The following is a 25,036-nucleotide window of genomic DNA, read 5'->3' as shown; positions in this document are numbered from 1 at the left end:
GCTTAGGAACAGCGCTAATTGTACACTGATTCCCAAGCACCGGTACGTGTCACATGGATGACATCCGTGTTCGGCACGTGTTTACACAAACCCATTGACTTGAAATGGTCCGTGTGATATGTGCTGCCGGCCAAAAACTGACATCTCTACGTGTGCATCACACGGTCCGTGGAAACACACTGACATGTGCACAGACTCATTCGTTTGAATGGGTCTACGTGTGTCAGTGTCTCCGGTACGTGTGGAAACAGTCACCACACGTACCGGAAATACTGATGTGTGAAAGAGCTCTAACAGTGTTTTTCCCCCAAATAAGGGGTATCGGTGTGCTCAGGAGAAATTGCACAACAAATTTTAGGGTCCATTTTTTCCTGTTACCTTTGCGAAAAAAAAAAAAAAAATTGCGTTTAAAGTAAAATTTTTGTGAAAAAAGTTAAATGTTCATTGTTTTCTTCCACATTCCAAAAATTAATGTGAAGTACCTGAAGGGTTAATAAACTTCTTGATTGTGGTTTTGAGCACCTTGAGGGGTGCAGTTTTTAGAATGGTGTCACTTTTGGAGTATTTTTTGTCATAAAGGCCCCTCAAAGTCACTTCAAATGTGATGTGGTCCCTAAAAAAACAGTTGTAAATTTTTTGGGAAAAATTAGAAATCGCTGGTCAACTTTTAACCCTTATAACTTCCTAACAAAAAAATAAATTTGGTTCCAAAATTGTGCTGATGTAAAGTAGACATGTGGGAAATGTTATTTATTAACTATTATGTGTGACATGTCTCTCTGATTTAAGGGCATGAAAATTCAAAGTTTGAAAATTGCAAAATTTTCCCCAAATTTCAGATTTTTCTCACAAATAAACGCAAGTCTTATCGAATAAATTTTACCACTATCATGAAGTACAATATGTCACGAAAAAAAACTATCTCAGAATCAGTGGGATCCATTAAAGCGTTCCAGAGTTATCACCTCATAACGTGACACTGGTCAGAATTGTAAAAAATGGCCTTTGGGGGTAAAGGGGTTAATATAATTCAAAGACAGTGTTATTTAAAAATAATAAAATATATTTTATTCTTGGCAGATGACTGTACCAGGAGCTCCGAGGGACATCTGATATTCTCAGATTTTGCAGTTGATAATCGTAGTAGTGCATCTGATACATGTGAAGAAACATTCATTTTAGCAGATACACCTCAATCTCATCTAAGAAATAATCTGTCCTCTGATCCTTTTGAACAGGTCCTCTCTTCTGCTTCAGCAAAGACAAATATGCAAATTAAAAGTCAAAGAAGCGCTGTTGAAAATGACATAGCTTATATAGGGGAGAAATCATTTTCATGTTCGGAATGTGGTAAATACTATAGTAGTAAATCAAGACTTGTTGCACATCAGAGAATTCACACAGGGGAGAAGCCATATTCATGTTCAGAATGTGGGAAATGTTTTACAGAAAAATCATATCTGGTTAAACATCAAAGAATTCATACAGGGGAAAGGCCATTTTTATGCTCAGAATGTGGGAAATGTTTTAATTGGAGAGCAAGTCTTTTTACCCACCTAAAAATTCACAAAGATATTAAGCCATTTTCATGTTCAGAATGTGGGAAACGTTTTAGAGTAAAAGCCAAACTTGTAAACCATCAAAGAATTCACACAGGGGAAAAGCCATTTTCATGCTCAGAATGTGGAAAATGTTTTAACCTGAAAACAAATCTTGTTACCCATCTGAGAATTCACACAGGAGATAAGCCATTTTCATGTGCAGAATGTGGGAAATGTTATAGGGTGAAAGATGAACTTGTATTACATCAGAGGAGTCACACAGGTGAAAAGCCATATTCATGCTCTGAATGTGGAAAATGTTTTCACCGGAAAACAAATCTTGTTACCCATCAGAGAATTCACACAGGAGATAAGCCATTTTCATGTTCAGAATGTGGGAAACGTTATAGGGTGAAAGCCAACCTTGAAATACACAAGAGAATTCACACAGGAGAGAAGCAATTTTCCACTTCAGAATGTGGAAAAGATTATAGTGAAAAATTCAATCTTAGAATAGATCAGAGAAGTCGCACAGTAGAGAAGCCATTTGTCTGTTCAGAATGTGGGAAATGTTTTAATCTGAAAGCATATCTTGTTAAACATCAGCGAATTCACAAAGGGGAGAAACCATTTTCATGTTCAGTATGTGGGAAATGTTTTAATCATAAAGCAACTCTTGTTACACATCAGAGAATTCACACAGGGGAGAAACCATTTTTCTGTTCAGAATGTGGAAAATGTTTTAATCAGAAAGCAAATATTATTAAACATCAGTTAACTCACACAGGGGAAAAAACATTTTCATGTTCAGAATGTGGGAAAAAATTCATTAGTAAACCTAGACTTGTTATACATCAAAGAAGTCATGCAGTGCAGAAACCAATTTCCTGTTCAGAATGTGGGAAAGGTTTTTGGGATAAATCAGAACTTTCTATACATCAAAGAACTCACACAGGGGAAAAGCCATTTTCTTGTTCAAATTGTGGGAAATGTTTTAATCGGAAATCAGTTCTTGTCATACATCAGAGAATTCACACAGGGGAGAAACCATTTTCATGTTCAATATGTGGGAAAGGTTTTAGGGTTAAATCAGAATTTTCTATACATCAAAGAACTCACACAGGGGAAAAGCCATTTTCTTGTTTAAATTGTGGGAAATGTTTTAATCGGAAATCACATCTCATCAGACATGAGAGAACTCACACAGGGAAGTAGCCATTTTATTATTTTTTTATTGTTTTATTGACAACATGTAATAGAAAAACACAAGTTATAGCAAAGCCACTAATTTACAAAAGAAAGGGAAAGCAATTTAGGGCACTAAATGATTATTAGAAAATGTATACAATTACCAATGACCATTTGTTATTGAAAACTAATAAGTATACAATAATACACCTATACTTGAACAAAGTATTTATTTTACATTTGTATAGCTACAGTATAAAGGGTTTTCTGATGCTTTCCTCCATCCTATTTGACATTGACCATGGAGAGATGATGCTACAACCCCTGGCAAAAATTATGGAATCACCGGGCTCGGATGATGTTCATTCAGTTGTTTAATGTTGTTGAAAAAAAAGCAGATTACAGACATGGCACACATAATTTTTTTCCTCAGAATTGAGTGGTTCCATAATTTTTCCCTCTGCTTGGTCTTAAAAAAATTACCCTTACTAAGTACAACATTTTTAATCTTGATTTCTTTTAGTGTTTCTTAAAGCCCTAAAGTTGCCATTTGAAATTACTTCTGTTTTGTGCCATGTCTGTGATCTGCTTTTTTTCAAGAACATTAAACAACTGAATGAACATCCTCCGAGCCCTGTGATTCCATAATTTTTGCCAGGGGTTATATACATGATCAGGACAGTTGCCAAGATAACCTTTCAATGCCTTACTTCTCTCATCCAATTAAGAGTCACCTATAGATGAGTACATAGAAATCATGAGGTGTCAACGGAAAAGTCTGAATTAAAAACTTCTTTAAACCACTTGTTTAAGGGTGAAACAATTATTTAGTGTGGTCATGAAGAGTATAAGTCTCAACTTTTAAAGACAGAAAGAGAGAAATGTATTGTGACATGCTCACAAAAATATTGATGCCCCTTGGGTTACGTTCCCACAATGAGCTTTTGGTGCGTTTTTGACGCTACCTGTTTTTGCGGTGTCAAAAACGCAGCGTTTTACAGTTCTAGCAAAGTGGATGGGGTTTATAGAAATCTCATGCCCACTGTTCTTTTTTTAATGCTGTGGTGCATTTTTTAAATCCTCAGCAAGTCAACTTCTCTTGCGGATACGCTATGTGGAATTTCCCCATAGACTTGCATTAGGTAGGGAAATTCAGCAGGTAAACATTGCACATGCGTTTTTAGTGTGTTTCAAGAATGCATATAATCCGCACCTAAGTATGTCACTAAAGTTTTGACAAAACAAAAAAACAAAGTATCAAAAACAAAGCAGCTTTATTTACAGCATGACACATCAAACGGTGACAAAAAAACCAACATAAAAAATGCGATAGAAATGCATGCTAAAAAACAGCGCGCCCAAAAACGCAATGAAAAAACACAACTAACCTAATTTAAATAATGGGTGCAGAAATTCTGCAACATTAAAAACGCACCTAAAGCTCATCATGGGAAAATTGTCTTGGTGTCCCACCCACTATGATACACCTTTCATGGCGTACACCCAGTACAACAACCCCACAAAAGCGCTCCATGAAGTATGATGCTCCCCACAATTCCATATACACATTTTACACCTATGTTAGCCCCCACATGCACCACCTTTGCTTTCCCCTCCACAATGATGTCCCCTCAGTTCTCTCACACAGTATGATGCCCCTCACGCACATTATGATGCCCTTCAATGCTTTTTGAAACCACCACAGTTGTCCCAGTACATGAAGAGGCTGCCATAGTGCCCCAATACAGCATGATGCCCCCGGTATGTTCCTTAATTCAGTATGAGGTCACCATTGGGCTCTCCAATAGAGTATAATGTGCCCACTGTATCTATCAATATAAAATGAAGCAACAAAAGTGGTCCTCAATACATTTTAGTGTCCCTCCTCCTGTATGAGGACTGACTCTCCACCCAGAAGGCATGAGGATATCTGTTGTAGCTACAAAACGTAGACACGTTGGCTGAATAATGGAGCAACAAGCTGAAAGATCCAGGTGCATAAAATGGTGAAACAGGGATCCATGTCCTGAAGATGCAGATACCATTGGACTTGAAAATGTTCAGCACTGGATGAGAATAGTTGAGAATCAATTATTTTCCTTGACAACTGTCCCAATGATGTACAGTAGAGTCTCACAACGCCTGTGGAACAGAAAGGTGTTGGATAAACCATTTTTAAACTTGTTACCAATCATTACTGGACATGAGCATTAAAACTTATACCCTTGTGATTTCAGCTGTATTTCTTTATGATTTATGGTACATAATACATTTTTGCCTTTGTACCTGAATTGAATTTAGAGAGAACTGGTATTTGTATATAAATATTCAATGAAGAATTGCACAGTTTGGTTGAAAGGTGGTAATTCAGAATGTAAATTAATTTTTTCTTAGTCCTGTTAGCACAAAAAATGGAATCCAAGGAGTAATGTTTCTCCTTGCGGAGAGTGACATGTTAAGCACATCAAGGTGAGGAGACTTAAGCCACAATGCTCCTCTGGGAAATATGCATATTGTCTCTTCAGAGACGAAGAGGACTAGAACTCTTGTGCCACCTATAGAAAGTAGCAATCCTAAAAGTCAATATCGACCCTTTAATGAACCTTGTCATATGACTTAGGATAAAAGCCAAAACCATAATCTCAAGTTGCAGCCAAACCATATCTCACACTTTTCTCTGACGATGGGCAGTACCCCGAAACACAGTGTCTGCAAATTGAGATTATAGTTCTGGCTTTTATCTGAAGTCATATGACATGGCTCATTAAAGGGTTGATATTGATTTTTAGGTTTGCTACTTCCTATAGGTGGCAATAGAGTGATAGTTCTCTTCCTCTCTGAAGATACAATTTGCACAAAAAATGGAGAAATTCTTCACCCTGAGAATTTATAGGATTGATGAAAATTTTAATTGACACCTGAGCATTGTATACGGTGCAACAAACGTAACCCCTTTGTGCATTTTTAACTCTTATTAGCAGGTTAAAAATATAATAAGGAGGGAGCATTCTGCCAAACACAAACTTTTCTGTACATATTTCAGCTATAAAAATATAAGGAGAAGCTGAGTAGTATATAGGAATACATCAGGGTGAGATTCTAGGCCTAGAAAAAGCTATTGAATTGCTGAAGTGTAACCCTCCAAATTACTTTCCTTAAATGTGGCAATAATGTATTTTTAGAAAGTTTTCATTCATTTTATTTTTTTTTTAGAAATGTATTTTTCCAAACTAGTTGTTCTAGAAAGGTAAACGTAGAGATTTTGCACCACATCATGAGAACTACACTGAGAGTTAACTTCAGAAAAGTTATTTTGGCTGGGGAACATGAAGGGAGATCAAAGTTGAGTAAAATGTAAAAAAAAATTGTTGCAATGATTGAATTTATTCTCAATTCTGTGTTTTTTTTTTTAGAAACTTTTACATATACAACAAATATTTTAAACTGTGAAAGCAATACATTTTCAGTTATATATTCACAAAAAGTACAAATGGCGAATAACAGAAATGTAAACAATAGGGATGAGTGAATGTGCTCGATGATACTCGGATATCACTCGAGTATCTGGGAGTTTAGATGTGCTCCACTCTCGACGAGCATTGGCTGGTGCTCTAATCCCCGCGCCCGCATGTTTGGCGCCTGTTACACAGCCAATAAAAATGCAGGGATTGCCTGCCAGTCACTGTAATGCCGTAGCCATCTCGGTAGCAGCATTACTGTGATTTGCTGGCAGCATTACATCTGGGGTTATAAAAGGACAGGCGCCACCACGCTCGGCACACTGACTCCATTACCCAGCTCAGGACAGTTGTTACTGGAGGTAGAGAGTGGTTTTCCAGGCGTATGTGTGCACAGTTTAATGAATCAGTCACCTAGTGTAGATACTGGAGTAATGCTGAACCATACCTCCCAACATTTCTGAGAAGGAAAGAGATAAAGTCCAAATTTTTAATCACGTCCCCACCACACCCACTCAGCATTGCTGATTACATTGTTTTATAAACTATAATCAAAAGCAGAAAAAATAAATATTTATTTCCAGCAAGTAATGAATTAAAGAAAAGATGCAAACTTGGTAGTGTTACTTTTAAATAAGAATATTTTAAACGACTAAATTCTATTTTGTCACCTATATCTGCACTATCTAAAAGCTGCACATTACATGACAGGTCCATTCGATTAGATAAAATATCTTTCAATATATTGTGCTTTTGGTTAATGGGAGCAATTAGAGAATATAGTCAACTTGTTGTGCATGTCTGCTGAGATCATGAGACGTGTTACACTCACCTCTATCAACAGTGCTGTCAAATAAAGCCGTAGAATCACCGGCAGGAGCGGTCCGTGACCACTGAGCCAGCACAGATTGACTCGGTGCAGCACAGGAAGGTAGTTTGCAACTACTTACCTTAAAGTTCTTAAGCCCCTTAAAAAAAAATCCAAAGTCCCAGATAACCCTTTTAATCGCCCCAATTAACCAACAACACGTTACTATTATTTGTGCCATTTTGGCATTAAAGAAGATTATAGAACCTATCACATTAAAGCTGTGTTCATATTGTGTTTTTGCCACATGTCAATTGCTCCATTAGGGCTTGTGTGTGAAGCCTTGAAAAATCTAGCACAACCCGTGACGGGGCTTTTGACCTTAATGAAGCAAACAGTGTTACTTTGTGCTTTATCTGGCCTCTCTTTTGGCAGTGTCCAACTTTCCGAGACGAGCGCAACAGCATGGTCGATTGCACCTCAGAAAGGTGGACACTACCGAAGCTGAGGCCAGACAAGAGCACAAAGTGACTGTCTGCCTCATTGAAGTCAATGGCCATGTCGGAGATGGCTCCTGAAGCTCTTTTTCCCTGGGATTCATACGGAAGCTCCAACAGAGCCACTGATGTGGAAAAAATGAAGCCTTAAACAGATTATAGAACTGAAATATATAACTGCTATTTTCTAATCCAGTATAACAATATCATCATCAGCAGCTTTTGTAATACTAAGCACATATGTTGTTTTAGTTGTAGAAGCTTTTTGTTCCTTCTTTGGTACTGTTGTGTACTTTCTTTGTTGCTGCAGTACTCTTACTTGACACGATAGCAGAAGCTTCACTAAGCAATGATGCTTGTTTCTTGGTGGAAAAATAAGTGTCTTCAATTTTTTGTCTATCGGTAGCTTCCCTACTAGTAGTTTTAGGCACAGATTCAGTAACACTTCGAATTTCTTCCATGCCAGGCCCGGCTGTACTACTACTAGCATGTTCTTCTCCACTAAATTCTCTTCTGCTGGATAAAGCCTCAACTGTAGGGGATTTGGCTTTTTTGAGTAGCTGTGGAGAAGGCTGCCAATAGTGACATGGCGAGCTAGAAAAATATACATTTTGTTGGCCAGTATCGCACAGAGTGTGTTTCTGACTGTAGTTATAACCTCACACACATTTGGGCCTGGCTGTTGTGTGATTGGATTTTTGCCCAAGGTGCTCCGCTGATCTGTGAGGACTTTACGAACAATCCTAAATAACCTTTCACATGAAGCATTGCTGTAGGGAATAAGAAGTAATATTACTAGCCTGCATAACACACTATTGATATTGCCCATAGCGGTCGCGTGACCAGCACATGACTAAATGACGTCATGGAAGGCCCTTTTACACCATCGTGAACCGCCGGGGAGCCAGGGCGCATCGCTGAGGAGACCGGGGGCCATCGGAAGGTGAGTATATGTTTTTTTTTATTTTAATTCTTTTTTAACTACAGGTTCTATGGTACCCGGGTCTGGAGGAGAGACTCCTCTTCTCCAGACCCGGGTACCATCCGCGCATTGAATGGCATAACATCCGCATGTATACATGCGGATGTTATGCGATTCAATGCAAGTCAATGGCGGCAATTTCGCCGCAATTATGCAAAATTAATGGACGTGCTGCGGATTTTTCCGCAATGATAATTTGCAGCGGAAATTTCCACAGCATGTGCACAGCACATGTGGATTATCATTGGGAAGCATGGCAGACAACTTAACATGTGTTTTCAATGCGTTTTCGCAGCGGAAATGCAGCCGCGGAAACGCATTAAATCCGCATCGTGGACACGCAGCTTAAATGTCAACAATAAGGTCCTCCACACTCCTGGGCAAAGGTTTTGCTGCATGTTCAGCCATTAGATGGACCAAGTGGCAGGTACAGCCAACAGCATAAATGTTTTGTTCTGAACTCTGAGCGCTTCTTATTCTTAACAACACACTGTTATGTATTCCCTGCATGTTAGCAGCATTATCAGCTGAATATAGTGCACACATATTCCAATCTACATTATGTTTTTTTAACCTGGTATCCACAGCATTAAAAAGATCTTGGGCTTTACCAGATAGACATGATACAATGTCTAAAAATTCTGTCACAATTAGCTCTGTTTTTGGATGTTCATAAGTGATAAGTACAGGAAAGTACTTTTCAAATTCATCAGAACTGGCATCCAGTAAGATGCCAAAATATTTTTTTTCTGGCCTTGGATAACATCTCTAACATTATGGAGTGCCTCTGGAGCTATAGCACCTTGAATAATATGGGTGGTCTTAGTTGCTGCACATACATATCTATCGGCAATTTTTGATTCCGGAAACATCCTCTTCACTAAAGGCTGTGCATGGTCACTTGTGGCTAATGAGATATTATGCTCAACCAAAGAAACAGTAAGACTTCTACTTTGATGACATTTTTTCCAATTTTGGAATCAAAAGCAGGAAAGATGGTAGATACTGGTTTTGACTATGCAACAGCCTTGGCTGATCCTATATGCTTCTCTGTGTTAATATGCGTGGTTACATCATTATAGCCACCATGGCTAACTAAAAAATCTGCTGAACAAAGTTCACAGAAAGAATATAAAACACCTTGTAGGACTTCTTTATAAATGGGAACTTTTTCAACCAGCTATCTTTAAATTGGCAGAGCCTTTTTGTCTTTTTCTTAGGTGATTCACAGTATTTCTCCGACATGATGATTTCTGGAAGACCTTTGATAAATTGAAAGCTATATATTTCGGAGAAGCATTGAGAATGCATTAGACTTACTACTGGAACTACTGTAACAAGAAAAATGTGTCACGAGGCACATTCAGCTCTGAGAGAGGGTCGCGAGCTACCTTCTGCTCTGAGACAGGGTTGCAAGCCACGTCCAGCTCTGAGAGAGGGTCGCGAGCCACATCCAGCTCTGGGACAGGGTCGCGAGTCACATCCAGCTCTGGGAGAGGGTCGCGAGTCACATCCAGCTCTGGGAGAGGTTTGCGAGCCACATCCAGCTATGGGAGAGGGTCGCGAGCCACATCCAGCTCTGAGAGAGGGTCGTGAGCCACATCCAGCTCTGAGAGAGGGTCGCGAGCCACATCCAGCTCTGAGAGAGGGTCGTGAGCCACATCCAGCTCTGAGAGAGGGTCGTGAGCCACATCCAGCTCTGAGAGAGGGTCGCGAGCCAAATCCAGCTCTGAGAGAGGGTCGCGAGCCACATCCAGCTCTGAGAGAGGGTCGCGAGCCACATCCAGCTCTGAGAGAGGGTCGCGAGCCACATCCAGCTCTGAGAGAGGGTCGCGAGCGACATCCAGCTCTGAGAGAGGGTCGCGAGCCACATCCAGCTCTGAGAGAGGGTCGCGAGCCACATCCAGCTCTGAGAGAGGGTCGCGAGCCACATCCAGCTCTGAGAGAGGGTCGCGAGCCACATCCAGCTCTTGCCCCACTCACATTAGTGATACCCAGAGCCCCCATTACCGGTATAATGACACCAAAGCCTTTTCCACTGAAATCACACCAAAGCAGTATGCCAAGCTCCAGGGCTTCTGTGCAGGGCTACACACAAAAGTCAGCATCTAAAGATCTGCTCTTAATAGCTTTTTACTACACCTGATGGTATTGCACCTGGCTGGCAGACAGCCGCGTGCCACATATCATGGAATCCTGAGCCATAGGTTAGGTACTCCTTCTCTAAGGGCTCAAGACTAAATGAAAAACTGGAGAGACAAGAAGAGAAAAATTGTGTCTTATCTGGTGGCAAAAGGGTATAAAAAGTTAAGAAATTCGCTCACCTGATAGGGTTGTGACAGTCACAACTCCTATACAAAGCATGTGAAGTCTGCTACAGGATCACCAATGGGGTTTGATACAATAGAATGAGGAATGTGGGGATTCAAAACCCGCGCTGCCATGTATGCAAAGTACGATCATAGACAGAGATGTGGTATAATTGCGGTTTATCACGTCAACGTGTTTCAAGGTTCACAGACCTCTTCATCAGGGCAAAACCAGAGTAAGGTTATTTACTGTTAACCTTGAAACGCATTGATGTGATAAACTGCAAATATACCATATCTCTGTCTATGATCGTACTTTGGATACTTGGCAGCGCGGATTTTGAATCCCCTCATTCAATTGCATGAAGGGCTGATGACGACACACAGCAGCGCCCTGTGTATGGGGTCTGTACAGCAATGCACACAACTCCATTAAAATCTACAGACAGGGAAATTTTCCCCTGAAAGTTTTACTTCTTAATACACTAATATATGCAGAGTCTAGCACAGCATGCTACAATTTATTTCTTCCACTATTTCAATGAATCCAACAAAAAAGGATAATTCTGTAGAAAATAAAGATATAATAAATAAGATATATAAAGTTTCAATAGAAACCTACTTCTATTGAAGCCCTTTTGTATTTCTGTACAAAACATAAAATATGCGAATGAGCGCTAAGATTGTAACCAAAGATCCTATAAAGTGATTATGTTAGTGGGGAATCTGAGTATTTTCTGGACACAGATGTGTCAGGAGATATTACCTGGTCAGTAGCAATATAACTGGTCTTGATTGAGTATAACATTAGCCTGAGTCGCTTTTACCAGTCCAGTAATGATCTCCTTATCACCAAGAACACGTGTTGTATCTGTAAAAATTCTGATATAATTGGAGTAATTTTTATGCCTTTTGCTGAAATGACATAAAATTTAAGATATAAAAAGTAATATATTGTTGTAATTATATTTTTTAACATTTTTTATATGTAACTACTGTATTTTTCAGACTATAAGATGCACTTTTTTCCTCCAAAATTTTGGAGGAAAGTGGGGGGGTGTCTTATAGTCTGAATACTATATACTAGTATATACTGTATGGCTGTGGGTGGTGGGGTGTGTGGGGGGAGCGACAGCGGTGGATCAGCGCGGCACAGGAGGCAGCAACCGCCTGCTGCAGCCTACGCTGTGCTTACTACTAAATAAAATGAATATTCACTGCTCCCCACGTCCATGGGCGTGGAGAGCAATGAATGTTCATGCACCTTAATGAATGCGTGTGTGTGTGGAGCAGTGACCATTCACTCTCTTCAATAGCATGCACACTGTACCTGCAGCGCGGCTCCTGCTGCGGCCGGGGGTCTGTGTGCTCACTATTAAAGACCATGAATATTCACTACAATCCACTTCCATGGGTTGTGGTGAATATTTTTGCACTTTAATAGTGGGAACACAGACCGCCGGCCGCAGCAGGAGTCCCAGTGAAAGTACAGTGTGCGCGCTATTGAAGAGAGTGAATGGTCACTGCTCCCCACACACACAGTCCCGGCATGGAGAGCAGTGACTATTCCGGCACAGCATATCACTGTGTCAGCCGCGCATGGCAGGGACGCCATGCACGGCTCACACATTTAGATCCCTATCGGCAGCAGAGCGGGAAGCAGCGGTGGTGCAGAGAGGAGGTGAGTATAATTGTTATTGTTTTGTGGGCAGCATGATGGGGATCAGAGGGTGCCAAGCATACCAGGATCAGGGGATCAGAGGGTGCCAAGCATACCAGGATCAAGGGATCAGAGGGTGCCAAGCATACCAGGATCAAGGGATCAGAGGATGCCAAGCATACCAGGATCAAGGGATCAGAGGGTACCAAGCATACCAGGATCAAGGGATCAGAGGATGCCAGGCATACCAGGATCAAGGGGTGCCAAGCATACCAGGATCAAGGGGTGCCATGCATACCAGGATGGGGGATCAAGGGGTGCCATGCATACCAGGATGGGGGATCAAGGGGTGCCATGCATACCAGGATGGGGGATCAAGTGGTACCATGCATACCAGGATGGGGGATCAAGGGGTGCCATGCATACCAGGATGGGGATGAGGGCCACGTATACCAGGAAGGAGGATATTAACAGAATTGGCAGACATTACCCCAATACCAGTGTCAGCAGCAGACCCCCTTCCCCACCTAAAACCTAGGTGCGTCTTATGGTCCAATGCGTCTTATAGTCCGAAAAATACGGTATTTTTCTACCCTAGCACCAACCCACAACCTAATTTCTATCCCTGATCTTATGTCTAACCTCAATCCCCAGTCATAGTAAGGACTCATGCACAGAACCGCATTTTCGGACACAGTGTTATCCGTTAAAAAAACCTGTTATTCAATGGGGCAGTGCAGATGAACAATTTTTTTCACTGACTGAATCTGTATTTGAAAAAAATGCAGCATCTGAACATCGGTTGAGACTCACCCATTCAAAACTATGGGTGCAAGAAAAAAAAATTGGATGTCATACAGGGCCACAGTACAACATTTGGTGTTCAGAGATACATTACTGTTTCCTATACTACAGAATTGCAAATGGTCCTGTAAATCAGAGGTCCCCAACCTTTTTTGCACCAGGGACCAGCTATAAGGAAGACCAGTTTTCCATGGCCCGGTGGGGGTGGGGGCGGGGCTTTGGTCATATGGGGGTGGGGTTATGGAGGGGTGGAGCTGTATGGGGAGGATGCTGGCGGGACCTCGGTGTACAGCGCTGCTAAGTAGCAGCATTGTACATTGAGCGTCAGTGTATACAGCGCTGCTGCTTAGCAGCGCTACACACTGAACACCGGTACCGGGAGCCGCGTCACTGAAGCCAGTCTGCTGCCCCAGCACGCCCCACATAACATGTTCTGCCGGGGGCGTGTCAGTGAGGAGAGCCTGCCGCCCCACCCCGTCAGGAACACACCATGCTGTGCTGTGGAGGGCCGCGTCACTAAGACCCGCCCGACGCCCCACCCCGTCTTGCATAATGTTCTCTGCCAGGAGCTGCGAGCTGTCACGGCTATGGCAGAAAACATTATAAATCCACACAGAGCGAGCTCTGACCAGGCGCAGGGCCGCGGAGCTAGCTGTCAGCGGCGCCGCGGACCGGCTGAAAAACCCCAACGGCCTGGTCCTGGTCCGTGGACCGGCGGTTGGGGACCTCTGCTGTAAATGATTGAGAACTGCTAAGTAAAAAAAACTGATTGTATACTGATGACAAATGAAAAGAAACCGTGTTTCTTGTACCACTACTATTCTGTTTGCATCTTTGACCATTATGTATGTATAACCCTTATGTATATAGTGTTTTGTCTAGTGTGCCCTTAAGGCAATTACATATACAATTTAACCTTGGGCTGTTCTTTTATCTTGATCCACGAATCCTCACGTCCGTTGCTCGGTCCAACGAACACGCTGCGGGGGCTGGTTCCTGGCCTGATATAATTCCCCGGTCCGCTAGTGGGAATTATATTTAATAGGAACTGGTGGCAGCACTAGCAGGCCGACAAGGTTATGCTTCACTGGGGCTAGTAAAGGGGCCTCTCAGCCTGTCAGGGGTGTGAGCGAGTGTGGTGCCACATCAGTTACTGAGTGGGCCACCTCTTCTCACTTCTGATGCCTTCCTGTACCCGTGTTGACAGGGGGTGTCTGTGTGGAACTGCACCAATCTGACCTTACGTGTCCCCGAGGGGGTGCAAAGTGCGGATCCATATCACGTGTTCCATCTAACATAACTGACATCAAGCGGGTGGCGAGGTGCGGATCCTTCACATGTGGTGGCAGCAGTGGGATTCTGCGAGATCTCTCTGGTGCCATTCATCACAAGTGGTGACAGCGGTGGGATTCTGCGGGATCCCTCTGGTGCCATTCATCACAAGTGGTGGCAGCGGTGGGATTCTGCGGGATCTCTCTGGTACCATTCTTTACAAGTGAACAATTTTTTTCACTGACTGAATCTGTATGTGAAAAAAATGCAGCATCTGAACATCGGATGAGACTTACCCATTCAAGTCTATGGGTGCGAGAAAAAAAATCGGATGTCATACGGGACCACAGTACAACATCTGATGTTTAAAGATACATTACCGTTTCCTGCACTACAGAATTACAAATGGTCCTGTAAATGATTGAAAACTGCTAAGTAAAAAAAACTGATTGTATACTGATGACAAGTGAGAAGAAAGTCATCAGTTTTCTGGATGAAAATCGGACTGGTTTTCTATGTCGGGTGACCCAAGCTTTAGGTTTAGAAGAAGTGTACAAAATCATAAAAACAGCTCTTAGCACTGCACATAATTCATTATAGTCTTCATTCATTAGTTGCTCACCTTATCTCAATTCGGTCACTGCCTATACAGAGTGTGATGATCTGAGGTTATGGCTTGTAATACTCAACTAGGCAACGATGCAGCTAATTTTATTTCTTCAATCCACGGTCATACAGCAACTCCAGGTAGATGGCAAAAATACAATGCCCTCAGCCCACAAAGTCCCAACCCAGGATCGGTAGTTCCACTGCGCCAGTACCAGGTTATACCCACTGTCTCCCAACTTTTGGTTGGTCCACAGCTTTTGGTATCTCCCACCAGTATGGTCTTCAGTCACAGCCTATGTTCCGCCAGACGACAGATAACACGACTGTAGCACGTGGATACTCTCCAACCAGCAACAACCCCTCCATTTCCTTGTCAGTGTCCCAAATTCCCCAAACTGCCCCCGGAATCGCGCCCGGCCCTAAAGAAACACACCCGCCCCCAAAGCTAACCGTGCATTGGAGGAGGTATTTTTGTCAGGCCGAACCCCATTACCTGGGACAGGATGTGAGACCCCCTGTGGTGATGGCTCCTCTAGGTCTACTATCCCCATCTACACAATGGGCCTAGTGACTGGGAGAACAATGGCTTGAAGCCCCTGATATACTAACTAGATTAATGGAATGATTGCTTTACATTTACCTTTAGCGATCTCCTGTCTGGCCTTATGTATGCATAAGATCCAACCAGCACATCTTCCTCTTACTAACACTGAATGGAAACATTGATTCCTGAGGCTGAACTGACGAGTAAGCAAATCTCTAATAAAACACAAAAAGCAAATCTCTAATAAAACACAACTATATTGGCGTAACCGATGCTCCGTACTGGAAAAAGTCCACATCCCTCAGAGCCACGGACTCCGCTCTACGTTCATTGGTTCAATAGTCTTTAGAACAAGGCCAGCTCCTCACAGCCAGTGAGAGCGAACCCTAATAGCAGCTGTTCTATGGCTGCAGGGCTCATGTGGCATAATGTCACGTGAGCCTTGGGGGGCCCGCCGCCGACATCACTGGAACTGCGCCAGTAAGAGGAGAGTATTATATCGGGTATTTTTATTTTACAAGGGGAACCACTTTACTTTATTAGTGGACAACCACTTTAATGAATTTATTATATAATAAAATGTATTTTTTGTCTTCTTAAAGCGGATGTCCAGGCTTAAGGTTATAGTCAGACTTTTGAATCTTGACAGCAACTGCGTTGCATGCTGTGAGGATTCTCCAGTGCTGGGAGCGGGCGTTCATGTGATTTGCATATATATGCGGTCAGGTGCTGACTAGATGAGTGTGGACTGGCTCAATGCAAGAGTATTGAGCAAGATCGGACATGTCTAGACGCAATGTGGCCGGGAGTATGTAAACCACATACTCGCAGTCACATGACCACCCGATGCGGGCACTAGAGAAACTTCACAGCATCAGGATATATATATGCCCTCCATCCTGGTATATATCCCTTATACTGGGCCTCATCCTGGTGTATATACACTGTGTTCCAAATTATTATTCAAATAATATTTTCTCAGATTTTCACAAATTACCTATATGAATTGCAGTCATTGTAATTTTCCAGTCAAATAACTATTAGAGTACAATTGAAAGGTTTTTGTACAAACTGCCTATGATAACAGTATATTTTTTAAAAAATAAAACACTCAAACTGCACTCAAAATGCATGTTCCAAATTATTATGCACAGCAGAGTTTTCAACCTTTTCATTTTAATAAAGAACAAAAAAATGGTCATTTTTGAAATTATAAGCATTAGCAGGTTATTACAAACTGAAATCAAACAGTTTTCAACTCAAAACTTTATTCTAGGTGATGTTACATTTGCACATAGGACCCCTTGTTCGAAAGGATCTTCTGAACTCTCTCGTCCATAGAATTTGTCAGGTTTTGGATGGTTTCTGCTTCAATTGTTTTGCATGAGGACAGAATACCCTCCCATAGCTATTGCTTAGATGTGAATTGCCTCCCGCCATCATAGACACTCCTTTTGATGATGCTCCAGAGGTTCTCAATGGGGTTGAGGTCAGGGGAGCATGGGGGTCACACCATAGGTTTGTCCCCTTTTATGCCCATAGCAGCCAGAGATGCAGATGTGTTATATGCTGCATGAGACGGGGCATTATCATGCATGAAAATGATCTTGCTGCAGAATACACGGTTCTTCTTCTTGAACCATGGCAGGAAGTGCTGTTTGAGAAACTCAACATACATTATGGAGTTCATCTTTACCCCTTCAGGGATCCTAAAGGGGCCGACAATCTCTCTCCCCATGATTCCAGCCCAAAACATTACTCCACCCCCTCCTTGTTGGCGCCGTAGCCGTGTTTGCATGGGGTGTCCATCAACCAGCCATCCTCCACTCCATCCATCTGGACCATCGAGCGTTGCAGGGCACTCATTGGTGAACAAAACAGTTTTGAAGTCAGTCTTCATGTATTGTTTGGCCCACTGGAGCCATTTCTGCTTGTGTACAGTGGATAGAGGAGGTCGACAGGATGGCTTACGCACAGCTGCAAACCTCTGAAGGACCCTGCATCTTGTTGTTCGGGGGACGTTGGAGGCACCAGCAGCTGCAAAAACTTGTCTGCCGCTATGACAAGGCTTTTTTGCCGCTGCTCTTTTAACCTGATGTAATTGCCTGTAGGAAAGAGTCCTCAATTTTCCCTTATCAGCACGCACACGTGTGTACTGTGAATCAGCTACATACTTCTTGATTGTGCGATGATCACAATGAAGTGTCTTGGCAATGTTGATTGTAGTCATGCCTTGACCTAAACACTCCACAATTTGTTGCTTCTCAGCAGCCGACACATGCTTTTTCTTTCCCATTTTGGCAGAAAATGTAGGCTGCTTAATAATGTGGGACAGCCTTCTTAAGTAGTCTTGCCTTTCATTGGACACACCTGCCAAACTATCTAGCACAGGTGTCTGCAATTGCTAACAGTGATATAAAGAGCCCTGACACACATCACCATCAATGAGTTTAACTGACAAACAAAGAAATTCTTACCTTATCACTCCTAAACACTTTTTGCATAATAATTTGGAACACAGTGTATATACCCCATCATGGTATATACAGTATGTCCCTTATCATGGGCCCCATCCTGGTATATATATCCCCCATCCTGGTATATATGTCTCTTATCCTGGGCCCCCTCCTGATATACACTGCTCAAAAAAATAAACAACAGAACATAACGCCAAGTAAATCAAACTTCTGTGAAATCAAACTGTCCACTTAGGAAGCAACACTGATTGACAATCAATTTCACATGCTGTTGTGCAAATGGAATAGACAATATATGGAAATTATTGGCAATTATCCAGTCCTCATATTCACATCCAGCCAACTCTCTTGATATCATTACAGGTACACTACATTTTTACATACACCTATCTATCACCACAAGCAACCATACATTATAATAACCCATCCCATCTTATTCCCACCAGCCTCCTACCACTATACATGAGACCCACCCACCACCTATGAGCCAATTCCAGACCACCTCACAATCAGGTAACCCTTACCATTCCAGACCCCTATTACCACTTCCACCACAGTATTCACCCACCCCTCCTTCTATTCCTAACAGAATTACTACCATTTTACAAAAACCATCCAAACAGCGGATCCCACTGTCATACCAGGGACATCTCCGCCACCTGTGAATCTACTCCAGATCATTCTACCAACAGGTAACTATTATCAGCCCTAGTTCACACTAATAGTATCCAACATAGATGCTCATCCACCTCCTTCTCTACTCTAACAGAAGAACCTCTACCCGGCGTACCCCGAAAAATCCAAACAGCGGATCCCACCAGGATTCTATTTTTACCTCAGCCTTTCCATTGTCAAATTTTAACTGTGCTCAAAGACCCCATTTGGTTTTACTCCTTTACCCCTATTTTTTTTTTTAAACTATACCAAATAAAATTATTTTATTGTGACTTTAAATCTGTCCATTTACTCTCTCTGGGGTTTTTATATTAATTTAATGACAGCTGTATTACTTTATATATTTTATATATTTATCCATCTATTTATGTATTTATTTATCTATTAATCCATTTATTTATACCGACATACCATTATATCTACCTAATTAGCATTGAGCTAGCACATTATCTAACCATATTTGGGTCTAAAGGGAAGCGCGAATTTACTTAATTTTAATCACTTTTCGGTACCAGTCACTGATACCTTTGGACAAGTAGTGGCTCTTGTTCCAAATTTGCTGCAAGCCCAACTGACCACCTACCAGGGCCACTGTTTTTTTGTTAAATTATCAAGACCCCTTCAATAAAAGAGTGGTTCTGCAGGTGGGGACCACAGACCACATCTCAGTACCAATACTTTCTGGCAGATGTTTTGGTCACTTTTGAATGTTGGTTGTGCTTTCACACTCGTGGTAGCATGAGACGGAGTCTACAACCCACAGAAGTTGCTCAGGTAGTGCAGCTCATCCAGGATGGCACATCAATGCGAGCTGTGGCAAGAAGGTTTGCTGTGTCTGTCAGCGTAGTGTCTAGAGGCTGGAGGTACTACCAGGAGACAGGCCAGTACACCAGGAGACAAGGAGGGGGCTGTAGGAGGGCAACAACCCAGCAGCAGGACCGCTATCTCCGCATTTGTGCAAGGAGGAACAGGAGGAGCACTGCCAGAGCCCTGCAAAATGACCTCCATCAGGCCACAAATGTGCATGTGTCTGCACAAACGGTTAGAAACCGACTCCATGAGGGTGGTATGAGGGATCGAGTCCACAGATGGGGGTTGTGCTCACAGCCCAACACCGTGCAGGACTCTTGGCATTTGCCACAGAACACTAGGATTGGAAAAGTTGCCACTGGCGCCCTGTACTCTTCACAGATGAAAGCAGGATCACACTGAGCACATGTGACAGACGTGACAGAGTCTGGAGACGCCATGGAGAGCGATCTGCTGCCTGCAACATCCTTCAGCATGACCGGTTTGGCAGTGGGTCAGTAATGGTGTGGGGTGGCATTTCTTTGGAGGTCCGCACAGCCCTCCATGTGCTTGTCAGAGGTAGCCTGACTGCCATTAGGTACCAAGATGAGATCCTCAGATCCCTTGTGAGACCATATGCTGGTGCGGTTGGCCCTGGGTTCCTCCTAATGTAGGACAATGCCAGACCTCATGTGGCTGGAGTGTGTCAGCAGTTCCTGCAAGCTGAAGGCATTGAAGCTATGGACTGGCCCGCCAGTTCCCCAGACATGAATCCAATTGAGCACATCTGGGACATCATGTCTCTCTCCATCCACCAACATCATGTTGCACCACAGACTGTCCAGGAGTTGATGGATGCTTTAGTCCTGGTCTGGGAGGGGATCCCACAGGAGACCATCCGCAACCTCATCAGGAGCATGCCCAGGCATTGTAGGGAGGTTATACAGGCACATGGAGGCCACACACAATACTAAGCCTCATTTTGACTTGTTTTAAGGACATTACATCAAAGTTGGATCAGCCTGTAGTGTGTTTTTCCACTTTAATTTTGGGGGTGACTCCAAATCCAGGCCTCTATTGGTTAATAAATTTGATTTCCATTGGTGATTTTTGTGTGATTTTGTTGTCAGCACATTCAACTCCACCACTTTTCCAAGGGGCATTAAAACCGTCTTGTTAAGCTACTGCGACCTCCACCACTTTTCCAAGGGGCATTAAAACCGTCTTGTTAAGCTACTGCGACCTCCACATCTCTTCCAAGGGGCATTAAAACAGTCTTGTTAAGCTACTGCGACCTCCACCATTCTTCCAAGGGGCATTATAACCGCCTTGTTAAGCTACTGCGACCTCCACCACTTTTCCAAGGGGCATTAAAACCATCTTGTTAAGCTACTGCGACCTCCACCACTTTTCCAAGGGGCATTAAAACAGTCTTGTTAAGCTACTGCGACCTCCACCACTTTTCCAAGGGGTATTAAAACTGTCTTGTTAAGCTACTGCGACCTCCACCACTTTTCCAAGGGGCATTAAAACTGTCTTGTTAAGCTACTGCGACCTCCGCCACTTTTCCAAGGGGCATTGATATTGTCTTTTTATTCCACTGCGACCTCCACGTCTCTTCCAAGGGGCATTAAAACCGTCTTGTTAAGCTACTGTGACCTCCACCACTTTTCCAAGGGGCATTGAAATGTTGTTTTTAATTAACTCTAACCTCCACGACTCTTCCAACGGGCATTGCATTTCCTCCTAATTTTAGTCCGCTTTTGCTTTTCAATGCATAGGCGAACACTAAGGGAGACCCACTCCCCAATAATGGGTAGAAGGTTTTTAGTATGCTGTAATCCACGTCTGCTTCAAGGGGCATTGCAGTTCCTCATAATTTTTGGAAAGCCTTCCATTCACTGCTTAGGCCAACAGTGTACAGGAGACCCAGTTGCTATAAATGGAAAAAACGGTTTAGTTAAGGCCCTCTGACCTCCATGTCACTTCCAAGGGGCATTGGAGTGCCTCGAAATTTTTGGTAGGCATTGCACTCACTGTATGCCCTATAACTGTGTAGCCGAACCGCTCCTTTTGGTACAGAAACATATCCTACAAGACATGTGTGGTTGACTGGCCTGATATTGATGTGAATGGTCCCTGTTCCTCCTGGTCTTTCTCCTTTGCCACCACCTCATCCATCATTCATCACCTGAAGCTTTGTTTTAACGGGAGTCATAGAACTGGGATAGTAGCAGGAAAACATCCAGCAATCCTCGGAGAAGGTAGGATATGGGCCAAAACGCTGACCACCTCAGGCCTAGCCGCTACTACATACAGTGCAGACCAAAAGTTTGGACACACCTTCTCATTTAAAGATTTTTCTGTATTTTCATGACTATGAAAATTGTACATTCACACTGAAGGCATCAAAACTATGAATTAACACATGTGGAATTATATACTTAACAAAAAAGTGTGAAACAACTGAAAATATGTCTTATATTACAGGTTCTTCAAAGTAGCCACCATTTGCTTTGATAACTGCTTTGCACACTCTTGACATTCTCTTGATGAGCTTCAAGAGGTAGTCACCGGAAATGGTCTTCCAACAATCTTGAAGGAGTTCCCAGAGATGCTTAGCACTTGTTGGCCCTTTTGCCTTCACTCTACGGTCCAGCTCACCCCAAACCATCTCAATTGTGTTCAGGTCTGGTGACTGTGGAGGCCAGGTCATCTGGTGTAGCACCCCATCACTCTCGTTCTTGGTCAAATAGCCCTTACACAGCCTGGAGGTGTGTTTGGGGTCATTGTCCTGTTGAAAAATAAATGAAGGTCCAACTAAACGCAAACCGGATGGAATAGCATGCTGCTGAAAGATGCTGTGGTAACCATGCTGGTTCAGTATGCCTTCAATTTTGAATAAATCCCCAACAGTGTCACCAGCAAAGCACCCCCACACCATCACACCTCCTCCTCCATGCTTCACGGTGGGAACCAGGCATGTAGAGTCCATCCGTTCTCCTTTTCTGCGTCACACAAAGACACGGTGGTTGGAACCAAAGATCTCAAATTTGGACTCATCAGACCAAAGCACAGATTTCCACTGGTCTAATGTCCACTCCTTGTGTTCTTTAGCCCAAACAAGTCTCTTCTTCTTGTTGCCTGTCCTTAGCAGTGGTTTCCTAGCAGCTATTTTACCATGAAGGTCTGCTGCACAAAGTCTCCTCTTAACAGTTGTTGAAGAGATGTGTCTGCTGCTAGAACTCTGTGTGGCATTGACCTGGTCTCTAATCTGAGCTGCTGTTAACCTGCGATTTCTGAGGCTGGTGACTCGGATAAACTTATCCTCAGAAGCAGAGGTGACTCTTGGTCTTCCTTTCCCGGGGTGGGCCTCATGTGAGCCAGTTTCTTTACAGCGCTTGATGGTTTTTGCAACTGCACTTGGAGACACTTTCAAAGTTTGCCTAATTTTTCGCACTGACTGACCTTCATTTCTTAAAGTAATGATGGCCACTCGTTTTTCTTTACTTAGCTGCTTTTTTTCTTGCCATAATACAAATTCTAACAGTCTATTCAGTAGGACTATCAGCTGTGTATCCACCAGACTTCTGCACAATACAACTGATGGTCCCAACCCCATTTATAAGGCAAGAAATCCCACTTATTAAACCTGACAGGGCACACCTGTGAAGTGAAAACCATTTCCGGTGACTACCTCTTGAAGCTCATCAAGAGAATGCCAAGAGTGTGCAAAGCAGTCATCAAAGCAAAAGGTAGCTACTTTGAAGAATCTATAATATAAGACATATTTTCAGTTGTTTCACACTTTTTTGTTAAGTATATAATTCCACATGTGTTAATTCATAGTTTTGATGCCTTCAGTGTGAATGTACAATTTTCATAGTCATGAAAATACAGAAAACTCTTTAAATGAGGTGTGTCCAAATTTTTGGTCTGTACTGTATATGCGCTTGCATTCCAAGAAAACAAAGCAGATGCTAACTTCTATCATCATCATCATGCTCCTCATCTTGGCATTCTCAACTCCCCTGATGGAGAATCCAGGGCCCACCGGAGGAGTCTGGTTATCTGGTGGGCTCGTCCAATGCTGCCCTAAAGCAGGCCAGGCTAAGAAAAGTGTGGGGGAAGTTGACAGGAGAAATAGGGGCGGCTGGGGACCGTTTATGGACACCCGGCCGCCCCCAGGCGGCTGGGGACCGTGTGTGGACACCCGGCCGCCGGGCGGCTGGGGACTGAGTATGGATACCTCACTGCCGAAGCAGCCATGAGGTAGTGGCCAGCTTCGGCCTCCTCCAAACTAAAAGGCCCCATTTCAAGTGCAAGCTAGCAGTATGGTATTGCAGTCTGGGGGTCGGTGGGTGGCAGGCTGCATACTTGCGCTTGCATTGCAAGGAATGGGGGAGGTACAGTTATATGAAAAAGTTTGGGCACCCCTATTAATCTTAAGCTTAATGTTTTATAAAAATTGGTGTTTTTGCAACAGCTATTTCAGTTTGATATATGTAATAACTTTTGGACACAGTAATGTTTCTGCCTTGAAATGAGGTTTATTGTGCTAACAGAAAATGTGCAATCTGCATTCAAACAAAATTTGACAGGTGCATAAGTATGGGCACCCTTATCATTTTCTTGTTTTAAATACTCCTACCTACTTTTTACTGACGTACTAAAGCACTTTTTTTGGTTTTGTAACCTCATTGAGCTTTGAACTTCATAGCCAGGTGTATGCAATCATGAGAAAAGCTACTTAAAGTGGCCACTTGCAAGTTGTTCTCCTGTTTGAATCTCCTCTGAAGAGTGGCATCATGGGCTCCTCAAAACAACTGTCAAATGATCTGAAAACAAAGATTATTCAACATAGTTGTTCAGGGGAAGGATACAAAAAGCTGTCTCAGAGATTTAACCTGTCAGTTTCCACTGTGAGGAACATAGTAAGGAAATGGAAGAACACAGGGACAGTTCTTGCTAAGGCCAGAAGTGGCAGGCCAAGAAAAACATCAGAAAGGCAGAGAAGAAGAATGGTGAGATCAGTCAAGGACAATCCTCAGACCACCTCCAGAGAGCTGTAGCATCAACTTGCTGCAGATGGTGTCACTGTGCATCAGTCAACTATACAACGCACTTTGCACAAGGAGAAGCTGTATGGGAGAGTGATGCGAAAGAAGCCGTTTCTGCAAGCACGCCACAAACAGAGTCGGCTGAGGTATGCAAAAGCACATTTGGAGAAGCCAATTTCTTTTTGGAAGAAGGTCCTGTGGACTGATGAAGCCAAGATTGAGTTGTTTGGTCATACAAAAAGGAGTTATGCATGGCGGCAAAAAAACACAGCATTCCAAGAAAAACACTTGCTACCCACAGTAAAATTTGGTGGAGGTTCAATCATGCTTTGGGGCTGTGTGGCCAATGCCGGCACCGGGAAT

At 42.8% G+C, this 25,036-nt stretch overlaps 1 protein-coding gene across 2 annotated transcripts in view; it reads left to right on the top strand.

Moving 5' to 3' along the window:
- Nucleotides 1-5,221, top strand: part of LOC141272052 (uncharacterized) — a 32,163-nt gene extending 26,942 nt beyond the window's left edge. For both annotated transcript variants that reach the window (XM_073682344.1, XM_073682345.1), the window contains exon 7: nt 1,081-5,221. In XM_073682344.1, the coding sequence (XP_073538445.1) occupies nt 1,081-2,756 (1,676 nt within the window). In that variant the 3' untranslated portion in view covers nt 2,757-5,221. The remainder of the gene's footprint in view (nt 1-1,080) is intronic.
- Nucleotides 5,222-25,036: the final 19,815 nt, after the last annotated feature.

This window comes from Phyllobates terribilis, unplaced genomic scaffold (genome assembly GCF_046119375.1).
Source record: "Phyllobates terribilis strain yellow unplaced genomic scaffold, ASM4611937v1 Scaffold_5__5_contigs__length_657084704, whole genome shotgun sequence".
Lineage (NCBI taxonomy): Eukaryota > Metazoa > Chordata > Amphibia > Anura > Dendrobatidae > Phyllobates > Phyllobates terribilis.
The sequence above is the reverse complement of the archived record's forward strand: the minus strand, read 5'-3'. Positions and strand labels throughout refer to the sequence as shown.